This window comes from Tigriopus californicus, chromosome 3 (assembly GCF_007210705.1).
Source record: "Tigriopus californicus strain San Diego chromosome 3, Tcal_SD_v2.1, whole genome shotgun sequence".
Lineage (NCBI taxonomy): Eukaryota > Metazoa > Arthropoda > Copepoda > Harpacticoida > Harpacticidae > Tigriopus > Tigriopus californicus.
The window spans coordinates 10,315,146-10,329,282 of record NC_081442.1 but is presented as its reverse complement, the minus strand read 5'-3'; the positions used below and the strand labels follow the sequence as shown (position 1 = coordinate 10,329,282).

The 14,137-nt window shown below is 42.1% G+C and overlaps 1 protein-coding gene across 2 annotated transcripts; it reads right to left on the bottom strand.

Annotated features, from left to right (window-relative positions):
* Nucleotides 1-2,987: 2,987 nt before the first annotated feature.
* On the bottom strand, nt 2,988-13,929 carry LOC131878256 (uncharacterized). Of its 2 annotated transcripts, XM_059224179.1 has the most exons (8): nt 13,024-13,913; nt 9,946-10,144; nt 9,747-9,866; nt 9,580-9,665; nt 7,841-8,006; nt 4,084-4,281; nt 3,571-4,015; nt 2,988-3,212 (listed from the first exon to the last, which is right to left on the bottom strand). In XM_059224179.1, exons 1-8 carry the CDS (start codon nt 13,344-13,346, stop codon nt 3,046-3,048), a joined length of 1,704 nt encoding a protein of 567 aa, XP_059080162.1. In that variant the 5' UTR covers nt 13,347-13,913; the 3' UTR covers nt 2,988-3,045. The 2 variants fall into 2 exon arrangements, with proteins under 2 accessions (XP_059080162.1, XP_059080164.1); XM_059224181.1 differs by lacking the exon at nt 3,571-4,015 and having other exon boundaries at nt 13,024-13,929.
* Between the last annotated feature and the right edge of the window lie 208 nt (nt 13,930-14,137).

Genomic DNA, 14,137 nt, shown 5'->3' with positions numbered 1-14,137 from the left:
TAGTGTGTGAGGGAAAATGCATTTGGTTCATCTGGATAAAAGTTATGTTTCCCCCACCCTACCATCTCTGTCCAGTGATGACGTCGTCCTTGGTTAGCCCCAAAAAGTAACCCTGAGTTTTCTTCTTTTTATGTTGCGATGGAATCGGCAGGTGCTTTCCCTTTCCCAGTTTTCTGGCAAACTTGAATTTTAAATTTGATTTGATCTCATCACTACTAATCAGACATATTCCCCCTAAGAGAGTGCTAAATGTGCTTAATGAATTCCATCTTCATGTTCTAGCACTCAATAAGGAGGTAACGCAAAACTGAAACGTCCTCTAGCAAGGTTTCAGAGAGCTTGCCTCTCCAGTCCCAGTACTCCACGGTTTTGCTTGTGAAGCAAAAAACATAATTTTGTTTGAGAAATATGGTCTTGATGGGGGAAAACCCATAAGATTTTGGTCATCAAAATCTCAGGAAAAGCAACGAGTAACGCCATTACACTTCTTTTCAAGTAACAGTGTGTAACGAATTACTATTTATGTCCAAAGTACTTGTAGCTGTAATTTGCTCCTTTTATTGAGGAAGGACTAATGCCTTGGTACTTTGTCTTTATAAGATTTGCGATGCTTGCATTGAAGGGACGTACTTAAGGCTGTGAGGATATTTTATCTAATTTGCCCAACTTGGTTTCGAAATGTCTGGGCACAACCTCGTTTAACTTACTTGCATGCTCTCACCATAGATAACTCCATAAATAGATTAATCAAGGGCGCTGCAATCGCATGTTTTCGTTTCAGCTGTCGCTGGGTGTCAAAAGGTTCAAAATTCCTAGGGCAACTATGGTACCAATCTGAATCGTTGACGGTGCGTGCAAATTCTGAGCTGAAACTCCTAATACAACCCCTTGCCGAGCAATTGCTCTCCTCTAGCACCCTTCAAAAAACGGGTTAGAGAAAGCTGTCCGACCACAATTTTAACACAGAAACGTTGAAGGGGCTATGATGGGGCTCCAATTGCAATTTTCATCCATGTGGTGGAAACACTTAACTGAAACCCAAGGAACAAGCCTTGGTTCAGGCTGACCTCGAGAGGAGTAGGAATTATCTCAATTATGTAAAGGTGTAATCTCGTTGCCCACATTGAAGCAAATTGTTGGGAGATTGAAACGAAATTCCGAATGCCTCATCATTGCGTTGCAATTTTGGATACATTTTGCTACACTTTTGAGATGTGTTACTAAACAAGGGCAATTAATAGAATATGTGATTTGCTCTATGGTGTGAATTTGTATTGCAAGCACATGTGTATATGCAGGTGTCCTGTTCAGTCTTTCTCTATTGCTCTGTGTCTCTATGTCTCTGCCTTTCTCTCTCCTAATCTTGATCTTGAATAGAAAGGACGTGAAGATACAACCCTCCGTGTATATTGGATTAGGGGTGTGTCCTTAGGGACATAATATGGCACAGTCGGCATGTCCGGCTTGCTGCCCTCTGTTTACGTCCATACATCGTGAATCTACACGTATGGACCTTTGAGGATATCAAGTTTGAAAGCCAAGGACCGCCTTTTGCGGACAAGCACATCCCCTTGTTGAGGAAAACTGGGGACGCCATGTGTGGGCTTGTCCGGCCCGCTTTTCTGCGTGTGGCCTTTTGTAGCCCTTCTGTGTGTGGCCTGTAGCCCTCCAAGTTTGGGGCCCTTCAGCCCTCCGTGTATTGGGGAGAATGCCCAACCTGTATTATGGAGGATGCCCATAGTGAATTGTGGATGATGCCCATCGTGAATTGTGGATGATGCCCCTTGTGAATTGTGGATGATGCCCACACTGTATTGTGGAGAATGCCCAACCTGTATTATGGAGGATGTCCATAGTGAATTGTGGATGATGCCCATCGTGAATTGTGGATGATGCCCACACTGTATTGTGGATGATGCCCACCGTGAATTGTGGATGATGCCCACCATGAATTGTGGAGGATGTCCACCCTTTATTGTGGATGATGCCCACCTTGTACCATGGAGGATCTCACTCTCTCTTGCCCTTTTAATCTTGCAATTACGAACCATGGCTTCCAATTTTTTGTCAAAATATTAGTCTTCTTATCAATTTTTTCTACACCTTGAGTTATCATGTTTCGTCAATTATTGCCTAGGAAGAAATTTGATACCTTACTGGCCAACTCCATTTGCATGGTGAGGAAACGAGTTGTCCAGTTTTTCAAGAAATGACGTTTTGTGCATATCTTACTAATTCAGCAAATCCAGCGATTCTATTTCTTCCCCAATACTTATTCAAACTTCTGAGAAAGAGAATACTTCCATCTGTGAGGGGAGATGGTATGAATTTGTATTGCATGCACATGCGCATATGCAACTGTCCTGCTCTGTCTTTCTCTATTGCTCTATCTCTCTATGTCTCTGCCTTTCTCTCTCCTAATCTTGATCTTGAATAGAACGGACGTGAAGATACAATCCTCCGTGTATATTGGATTAGGGTGTGTCCTTAGGGACATAACACTCTGCTATTGTCCCAATCTGTTGAACATGTTACGTGTGTTATGCCCAAAAAGCATGTTTTTATTATCCTACTGCTCTTTCTACAGGCATATTTGTAAGAATCACAAGAAATTAAAAGAAAACAAGACTAACGAACGATTCATGGGAATTATTAAACTTGCCTAAAGGGAGATTTCACGAAGTGTGATTGTCACTTGCCACCCAGCGTCAGCTGACCTGAAATCATGCTCATCCAGTACAACTCCTGTGGAGCTTGAGCATTCTAGTTATTTGGTTTTCTATGACTCTCACGTAAACATCTGACCGGCATCCCCGGAAAATTCTATGGTGACTGGGAAAGCAACCTAAACAACTCTGTGTTTACCATGATAGAGGTAGCCCTCTTCTGATAACAGTTACCGCAAGAGCCTAAATTCATTAATTTGGACCAAAGCTCATGGATGAATGATAACAATGATAACAGATACCCTTCATAACCTCGTTGAATAATGTACAAAGTATATTTGGTCTTTATTTTGCCAAAAAATGGCAAATAGCTTTCACTTCAAATGACTTGCAATTGACTAGCTTCCAAGCAAATATCTAAATAGATTTTCCTTCTTAGGGCTCGTTTTGACCGCTGATTTAAGGAACGATGGTATCCGTAAGGTTGTTCTAAAGCTTGCAATTGTTCATCGGTTAATATTGAGGGTCTTCGATGGAGCACATTGTCTGAAAGTAAATCAGGTATGAAAAATTATTCCAAAAATTCAAGAGATCAATCTTTTAACATGCATGGCTTCAGGTTTTTTAACTGATTTACAATGACAAAAATGGTCCTCACCAAAACTCGGAGTTGTTTAGCACCCCATGCAAATAAAATGGATGTGCAAAACAAAAGAAAAAGACATTTTGGTCATGACTCATGAGATGGGAGGGTATTATGGGTAAACAGAAAATTTATGATTTTCAGTGGGGTTTTGATTTCAGGATTGTACTCGTATCCCCACAAGCTTTACATTGATGTTCGCAAAATGGGAATTGATCATGGAAGTGAGACTAGATATCCCGAAGCGATTATTTCAATTACCTGCCAAAACGGGTTCGACGGGAACATTTTCGGAGGGTTCCCTCGAATCCCACTGATTATCTTGGTCCATTACATTTTCCATTGGATCAATCGTAAGACTTTGAATGATTTGAGAAGTTTGATCTGATTCAATGTCTTCCTTAGTGATCAAGTCTAAATCCACTGAAATTGCTTTTTGTTGGTCTTGCACATCTTGATGAATAGCCCCAGGATCAAGTGTTGAAATATTAGATATTTCAAGTGCTTGTGATTCTACTTGAAAGTGGCCGTCGATATGAGTCAATGGTTCTCTAATACATTGGGGGCTTTCAATCTCCAGTTTGTTATGATCTTCTTCATAATCATCCCCAACGCCTAATGAATCCTCAATTTGAATTTCTCCTTCCATTGGATCCATTTTGAAAACTTCCACACCGCCACAAAATAACAGGCACCAACCCAAACACTAGGTGAACATGGCTTCATCCGTATATTTTTGGCAATTATCCATCGAATATTCATGAGTTTACGAACCTGGTGAAATTCAGCCCTAAATTCCTCGTACCGGGCATCAAAAAGTTCCTGGTGAATCCCCAAAGAGCGAATCGTTCGGTCGAGTAACTCGAAGTAATTCTTCAGTAACCTATCCAAATGAGAGTCGCGAAATGCTTTCGTAGTTGATGAATATACAAGGTAGCAAACGTCACTGGGAGCATGTCCGAAAAACGATATCTGGCGAAAAAGGAAAAAAATTGAAAAGAGACTAGACTCCAATCGATGACAAGATTGCGGAAATCGGCTTTCACATACTCTAGATGTACAAGATCAGTTGGAGTTTCTCACCTGAATAATTTTCCATCGGCTTGAAACAAGAACCTCTCCAATATGGATTCAAAGTCAGCACTTGGTCCCAAATAAAACAATCTGCTTCTCATTACAAGACGCGGAGATTATGCGGCCAATTTTGAGACCAAACCTTGTGGTATCTTAATTAAAGCTGCGTTTATAACATTGCCCAAAATTGGTTAGCCAGTTTTTTCCACTGAACATATCAGAAAACTGATTGGGGATGAACGTTATACAACGGCCATTAGAATGCTATAATGTTAAAAAGCAATCAAATCAAGGATATCATTTGATTTCTTTCTTCAAAATTTGCCCTCAGTTTTTTTGGCTACTTTATGAATACCAGTATGGAACAAAACTCACATATCCTGGAAGAGCAAACGTCTACTGTCAAGGATATGGGCGTCTACCTAAACGCCGTTAATAAGACGTTATTTAAGATATCAACCCAATGTAGAAACTACAGCGCAAGGCAAGATCCATTTTACAACTCATGCCCTGCTCCACTGTAATCTCCATTGCAGTTACCGAGAACAATGCATATCTATTTCCTCTCCATGTCTTTCCATTCTTCCACCTTCAATGTAAGGCAAAAACTGTGTTGATACCCTGATGGTGCTTTATGACCAACTGTATTTCTGATCAGTGGGGATTTATACACATGACCTCCCACTGAGGAGAGTAACTAGTTCAATCCTTAAAACAAGGAGAGCAACACGTGCGGACAGTGGGCAACAGCCGGTTAACCGACTGTGCCATGGCTAGTGACTAGCTGTATTTCTGATTAATGGGGTTTTATACACAAGACTAGAACAGATTCATTCACATGAGCATGAGCAACATGCTCACAAACAGGATAATACATCTCCCTAACAAAGGGGGGTCCTCCCAAGGGTTACAAGTCCTCCCAATGGTCATAAGTCCTCCCAAGTGTGTTGGATGTGATATCCCGGTGACGAGCATGTTGCTCATGCTCACGCAATGATAATGTTAATTCTAGTCATGTATATATAAACTGTTCTAGTCAAATACATGTCAGTCACGAAGCGTACACAACATGGCGCAGTCGGCAGTCCGGCTGTGGCCTCCTGTGTGGCTCTCCCCGTGGAGGGGATTGGAGCGTGGAGGCAACGGCTCAAGACCCTTTCCCAGACGCCTCGTGACCCGGTTGGCACCGTGACCCGCCCGGTTGGCGGCGTGATCTGCCCGGTTGGCGGCGTGATCTGCCCGGTTGGCACCGTGACCCGCCCGGTTGGCGGCGTGATCTGCCCGTTGTTGGCACCGTGATCCGCCTGGAAGGCCCGTGTTCCTGGACGGCCCCGTGATCCCTATGTTGGGACGGCCCGTGTTCCTGGACGGCCCGTGTTCCTGGACGGCCCCGTGTTCCTGGACGGCCCCGTGTTCCTGGACGGCCCCGTGTTCCTGGACGGCCCGTGTTCCTGGAGGCCCCGTGTTCCTGGACGGCCCGTGTTCCTGGACGGCCCCGTGTTCCTGGACGGCCCCGTGTTCCCTGGACGGCCCCGTGTTCCCTGGACGGCCCGTGTTCCCTGGACGGCCGTGTTCCGGACGTGTTCCTGGACGGCCCGTGTCCCCTGGACGGCCCGTGTTCCTGGACGGCCCGTGTTCCCTGGACGGCCGTGTTCCCTGGACGGCCCGTGTTCCCTGGACGCCCGTGTTCCTGGACGGCCCGTGTTTCCCTGGACGGCCCGTGTTCCCGGATGGTTGGGCCGAGATGCCCGGATGGTTGGGCCGAGATGCCCGGATGGTTGGGCCGAGATGCCCGGATGGTTGGGCCGAGATGCCCGGATGGTTGGGCCGAGATGCCCGGATGGTTGGGCCGAGATGCCGGATGGTTTGGGCCGAGATGCCCGGATGGTTGGGCCGAGATGACCGGATGGTTGGGCCGAGATGCCCGAATGGTTGGGGCCGAGATGCCCGGATGGTTGGGCCGAGATGCCCGGATGGTTGGGCCGAGATGCCCGGATGGTTGGCCGAGATGCCGTCGGATGGTTGGGCCGAGATGCCCGGATGGTTGGGCCGAGATGCCCGGATGGTTGGGCCGAGATGCCCGGATGGTTGGGCCGAGATGCCCGGATGGTTGGGGCGAGATGCCCGAATGGTTGGGCCGAGATGCCCGAATGGTTGGGCCGAGATGCCCGAATGGTTGGGCCGAGATGCCCGGATGGTTAGGCCGAGATGCCCGTGATGCCCGGATGGCCCGTGACCCCGGATGGCTCCCCCCCCCTGTGTGAGGGAGATGTGTTGGATGTGATATCCCGGTGACGAGCATGTTGCTCATGCTCATGCAATGATAATGTTAATTCTAGTCATGTATATATAAACTGTTCTAGTCAAATACATGTCAGTCACGAAGTGTACACAACACCAAGGGTCACGGGTTGAACCCACCATGGGGGTCACATGTCGACCCCACCATTGGGGTCACGGGGTCACACCACCATCGGGGTCATGGGTCAACACCAACATCAGGGTCATGGGTTGACACCAACATCAGGTTCACGGGTCATCAGGATCACAATGAACCACATCAAGGGCATCCAGACATCGCTTCTTGGAGGCATCCAGACATCATGCATCTGAGGCAACTGGATTTCACTCCTCCAAGGCATCTGGACATCCCTCCTCCAAGGCATCTGGCAATCCATGCTTGGATCACGACAGGTTCTTGCCGGCCTGCCCAAGGTCACCATCTACTCAACTCACTTCCACAGGGAGAACCATAAACGCTCAATCCTCCCACTGAGGAGAGTAACTAGCTCGATCCTCAAACAAGTAGAGTGACATGTGTGGACAGTGGGCAACAGCCGGTTAACCGATTGCGCCATGTATTGATAACACTGATGGTGCTTTGTGGCTGACTGTATTTCTGATTAGTGGGGATTTATACACATGACTAGAACAGATTCACATAAGAATGCTCAGCACCAGGATAATACAAAAACTTGCGTGAGAGTTATTTAACAGAATAGTTTTGGCTTTGGTTACTTCTCTCTACAAAAAGATTAATGAAACTAGCCAATGAAACCTCTTATCTACTCACGTTTTATTTATAACCCTTCAAAACATTGTTGCAAGCTCTGCTGTCCTGTTTAACCTTTTGCCAATAACTCTACGGCAATTCTACAATTTAGATGAACCTTTGTTAAATTTTAAGCGCGACCTTGATCAATTTTTGCAATCAATATCTGACAAACCTTACGTTCAGAGATGCTTTAGAGCGGCAAACTCAAATCACTATTGGACAATTTTTTTTCCATCAAACATTACTTGCTGAGAAATAATTCCCAAACATCGGTTAGAACACCGTTAAAAAAGATGCGTGTGAAACCGCTTTTTGGATCACCAGGTATGCGCAAATAGTACTGATTTCTCTCTTTGACTAGACTACTTGTGCATATTTGTTTCCATAGCTAACATTCCATACTTGCCAGTCCACTGCGAGACATCGAAGAATTTGCTTGGACCGATGAAAAATGAAATTATTGGGCCAGGAATCGCCATGCTGAAGGCATCGGAATTTGCTCGCTTGGGCTCGGGATAATTCGTTGGCCAGGAATTTTCCAGGATTGCTCATGATGGATTCAAAGCGGCTAAAAATAAGTCGTTAAATACATTCAACATATGGTATGAATTTCATTTTAAAAATAAACTATATTTCATTGTTATTCTTGGTTTTATTTGCAGTGAAATAGAGGGAGCTCTATTTGGAGGCCCGAACTAAATAAAAAACAGTACATTGGTAAATGAACTCCTTATGGCATCCAAAATACGAAAGTAGGTTATAAGCCTGCAAAATGTTGTCAGATTTTGCCTAAAACTCAAATAGTTTTAAAATATATGTTGAGCAAGGAGCCTAATCGGCAATCGCACATTGCCCCTTTTTCCTCAAAGATAACTCACAAACGCCCTCTGACTATCAATTCATATATCTTTCGGATTGTTAACAATTAGTGTCAGGAACCAACAATGTTGGTCTTTGTATTAATTGTGAAAAATCTTAAACCCCAAAACAGTTTGGGCAATGTTTTTCAGAAATAAAGAGATGTCCCAATCCTACCAGATCCATCAAAAATAAACAAATTACATACCAATTAAGAAAATATCTCCCTTCCTCATTTTGGTGAAAAATACATTGTACTCCCAAGCAGACCCGTGCTGTAATTGAAATTGCCATCATAATTAAGCAATTTCGACCACATTGCACGAAATTGTAATTAATTATGATGAGAAACATAGTAATGCTAATTGTAATCGTAAATAATTCCATTTGAAGGGATGTAATTGAAATATTTAAATTTCAAATTATAACCACATTTCCGTCCGCATTTTTCCGTTTCCTTATTTAATGTCTTAGCAATTTAATCTTGTTGGTCAGTCAATTTAATTTATTCCTTTGCTTGAACTCAAGGTCCTAAATTGTTTGAACTCTCCTCCCTGGACTTCAACCCTCATCCGAGTTTGCGCTCATGGAATAGAGTCTTAGCGTTGCCAACTACGAGTATATGTGCCAACGACCATGGTATCTTAAGAAGATCATATGAGCAGTGTTCATTAATTGCAAAGTATGTTAGTCCTGTGACATTTTCTATGCTATACTATCTTCAAACAGTGATAATTAGGAACACTGATCAGATAACTTGATACGCATTCTGATTGTTCTTATATTTCAATACTTGAAGGCATTTAGCCACCTGAAGCCAAATTAGTTTCCATTACCTGAGCTACTTCATTTGATAAAAAGCTCGAAAAATAACAATAATGGTAAATTCACGCTGAGCCAAATCCTTTTATTATAAGGCGGAATTCTGAAAAAGGCAATTGAATTGTAATTGAATGTAAATTTTAAATGTAATTCAACGTCAATGTGACTAAATGCAATTGTAATCAATTACATTTCAAAATGAAGTAATTATAATTAATCACATCCGCAACGAACGTATTTGTGATTCATTGCATTTTAGAATGTAATTGACACAGGTCTGCTCTCAAACTACATCCTTTGTCTTTAGAAGAGTCTCGATATACTTTTCGTACTAAAACAAAGACTGACTTTCCCAGCATTGTCGTTAATTGGCCGTTACGTTCAGGTCCATCAATACCAACATGTTTGATTGTGGAAAATGCTGTAAGTACAGAAAGTCCTCTGTCACCCATTGTAGGTACCTGGCCACTTCTTGTTGTTCAGGAATGCTTTGAAGGAATTCGTGGGCCACTTGCGTCATGTCGGAAAGAAAGGCCATCATGTCATCCTAGAGTGAGAGATGATCAGTCGGAGTGGAAATGAAGTCGAGCTTGACAATGGGAGGCAAAGTACTCGCTAAAAAAATCACCTGTAACCACATGATCTTGTCTGGGGCGAATATGGGAAAACGTTGGGACAATTGCCTTTGATTGGTGAGATCGTAGCAAATGGAAAGGGCATGGAACTCAGCCAAAGACATCAAAGATTCCTAAATAAAGACAAACAACGAGGACAACTACATGGATAACACCTTGGGGTTTGAAATAATGTGTGTGGAAATGGATTACCTTGAGGTGTTCTAGGTCAAACAACTGATTGGATACATCATGGATCCTGAAGCCCTTCATGGCGCAGTCTTCTAATATCAAGACGCCATTCCCATTTTCCGATGTTGCTCCATAATAAAACTTAGGAATGCGGAAATATTTGAGCTTGAAGCCAGGACACTGATTCTTGGCAAAATTGCTTAAAAGTGGAACAACATCCCTGCAATGGTGAAACAAAACTAATCTACTTTTTGAAGATAACTAGAAATCACGACAATCTAGTTTATATCGGTAACTTTGTAGCAATAACTCTCTTGTGACGGTAGTTAATAAGCATTACCAACTAATGATATTTTAGTCAATTCCATGATAGAACCATGGTTTTGATCACGGGTCTTAGATAAAGAGTGACCCATGGTTGCTTTTAACCATGTGAATAATGTTCTGAACTTGGTCTTTTCTAATGACCCTGATCGGATCCAGAATGTCCAATTGTCCATATTATGCCTAGAAATCAATCACATTCTTGAGTTAGCGTCGAGTGAACCTCTAGGGTAGATCATTATTCAAAAGCCGGCATGCTCTAGAAAGGTCGGTCTGGCTAAGTTCAAGTTCAAAGATGAACATTGGCCTTTGATTGTAGAAAGGTTAGAAAAACTGGATATGTTAAGCTGGACACAGACATTCTTACAGACGCATGCAGTAAACTCTGATTCCAATGGACAAGCATCTGAACGTCAATCCAAGATTAAATTTCCATAACAATTACAGGCCTGTGCTGTCGATACAACAGCTTGTACTTGTCAGTCCGTCTCCAAGTAATCAAAAGGCACTAGGGGCACTGCAAATTTCCATGAGTGGTGTCAGGGTGCCCGGAATAGGCACTGTGATCACTGAATGGGCAGGAAAATTCAAGTCTCCCCGGAGATGGCCAGTTTATATACCTAAGGAAACCTACTGTGTTTTTTTTTAGGTACCGACTCATCGACTTCAGCCAATGTCATTCTTTGAAAGTGCTCAGTGAGTTTCTGTTTGTGAGGTTTTATTTGATCAAGTATACTTCTTCAATATTTCCAATGTGTTGAAGGATCGGATACGTGTCCTAGGAAAGAGATGCGTCAGTGGTGCCAATTTTTTCATCAAAATAATAAAAATACATTTTCTTCTACCCAATCGGAATCAGGCAAAAGAAACCTAAAATGCAAGAAAATGTGAAAACGGGTCCAAAATGCAAATAAAAGTCCAGGATGCAAAAAGATGCATGTAAGGGTCTAGGATGTAAAAATATTTCATATGCATAATTTTGAGAACACGAGTCATGTGGAGATATGGAGAAAAAAAAATTGAATTTTAGATTAATTTGAAATTCTATGGAGGTTTTGGTCAGCAAATATATTTTTCTCCGAACCTCTAACTTTGATGCGAAAAAAAATGCATGTATGGGTGTGTGTGGGAGGGGGGTGGGGTCAAATGGATTAGAGGGCTCAAAAGTGTAAACCTTGACATTTACTACAATTGATTCTGAATTTTAGTGTTGGAATGTAGTAGTTGTTCTCTAATTCTCACATTATTCCTGCTTTACTTTTTGGCAAAAGTACAAGCTTTTCCTAAAAATGCAAATAAAGTCTCAATACTTTACACGCAAAAGAGCAAAAATAAAAACGCTTGCATTTTAGCCCAGGTTTCTTCGCCCTGAAAGATAACTGAAATAAAGCACCCAGAGGAATCAAATTTCATCTAGAAACCTCTATGGTTTAAGGTATTAATTTGGGGGTACAAGTTGAAGACAGCTTCAAGGCCTTTGGTTTCAAAGATTTTAAAATAATTAACTATATGAATACCTATGGTAATTGCTTCAAACTTTAGCAAAATTAGTTTAATGTTGTCTTATAATGTGGCTTTTTTGCTTTTAAACAGACATTTATCTTTGCGTTTGAGAAATTGTTTTTCTGTGAAAATAAATTATTTGTTGTTATCAAAAAAAATATTTTTCCCTTAAAGACAATTTTTCCGAGCCCTGGTTCTGAGAAAGTTGATTTTGTCAATCTTGATTTTGCAATCTTCATGGGATCCAAGGCACCGTTCTTAATAGGTTAAGAAGCTTCATTTCTGTTGGGAGGCAATTGATTAAAAGTCGAGAAATCCCCTAGTCGCATGCACGATGTCAAGTTTAATGTTCCTGAAGGCTATTCCTTAAATAATAGGAATAAAAGAGCCCTCGTCTTGGGACAGACTAGAAAGATTGAGACTGCATGGAAGGTTCGAAAGGCATCTGATATTGTACGTTTTCAAAACCGTTCATGAGCTTTATCCCATCCCGGGTTTTCGGGTTGATTGCATTGACAGTATTTAGGGGCTTAATGAGTGTTTTTATAGAGCACCTTTAAGCCCTCGAGAATCCAGGGTAGTTCGAATAATGAAGTTCACTTCTCTTCTTTCTCGGGCTCCTTCACTGTTCAATTTGCTTCCCTCAAATATTCGTAGGAAATATATAGGTCTTGATCCAGTAACATCTTTTAAGTCAGAGTTGCACATATTTTTAAACAAAATTCCTGATTAACTCTTTATTCAAGCCCTATACAAATCTGCCAAATCTATCAATTCTAATTCGTTTGTGGATCAAATATATGAATGTAAAGTTAAATGAAAAAGAAAAAAAATCGTCTTGAAGGACTGGGAATTCTATTGCTAGTAACGGTAAGTAAGCTTGCAAAAAGAGTGAAATGCCCCAATATATGCACATACTTGTGCATTTCAGAACCTCAGAAATGCTCACAAGTTTGCCCATTGAAGCTGTCATAATTCACATCCCACAGAGAAGCTTGGATATCAACCCAAGGTAGCATAATGGAAAGCGGACACCTTGCCAATCCATTACGGCTGCTAGGCTAAAACATTTCCTTACCTTGATTTACCAAACACCTTTGATGCTATTACTTTATTGAACCTTAGGTTAGACAAAAAGCTACTGGATATGTCTATACAAATAAAAAATTTAAGCCAATGGTTTTCCAAGTAGTCTTCGGCAATAGAACACTTATTCACTTGCTACTTGCTTTTCAATTGCTGAAACGGAGATGTAACAGAGTGACAACTCACCGATAAAAGATGATTTCTCTTTGGAATAAACCATGTTTTTGAACCATGGCACTCATCAACCTCGGAACCACTTTGACAAACCAATTGTACATGACAGTTCGTTCAATGGAACCAGAGTTCTTCCGAATCTCCAAGTGCACGAACACCTTCATGATATCACTTAGAGCTCCTTCCATGTAGGCCTCATGTCTGTCGATCTCAATTTGGACCACCTTGTGGCGTTCCTCACTCTGATCCAGATCATTGAGATGCAAGGCAAGTTTCAAAACCCAATCATATGTGATACCGGACAAGTCCTTGGGAATGTCTGGTGCTTTCGACATTTCGACTCAAACTGCCAACATGTGGATCGTGTCCCTGAGAAAGCCATATTGAGGGAACGCAAGCAAATTGAACTTCAAGAGGAAAAACAAATTTTGAGCTGACTTGATCTGTAATTCGCTCCTTTGAGCCTGGCAACACAAATTGAAAGAGTTGTATATTGCTTCAACAAGTACATTCTGAAATTCCAAAGCAGGGTTATCATTTTACTAGTCAGCCAAAGTAAACGTTGGGAGTGAGCGTGTATGTTAGAACAATAGGTAGTAAAGTAGCGTACTCAAAATCAATGCATGAAACTTGGGGACAGGGAAGGTCACTTTCATTCAGGGAATGAGATGGCGCATCATCTCTCCTAGAGGGTATGTCATTCTACTTAGAAAATATGTTCTGAGGCTTTCTCGAAATGGAATGTCGTGTGGGTGGGAAGGAAAATGGTGAGAAGTTGTCAGAATTGGATGTTTTTCTCACAAGATAAATGAACCACAAATTATAGCAGGGGGTCCTGCAATGAAGAGAGCTAAAACTGAAACAAAGTTAGAGCGCATAAGCACAAAACGGGAACATATGACACCATCCTTTGGAAACTCTAGTATTATCATAAATTTGGGCATCGTTTGGACTTTTTTCAAACCCGTTCCACACGATGCCTGAGTAAATTTGCGTCGCAAATTTATGACATGTGTTTTTAACATGCCATTTGTACATCCTTGCACGCTTCTACATCACCTTTTTTCTATCGCCAAATGACACCTTTTCCACGTGTACGAGCGAGATGTAGTGGAGCAAACAAAGT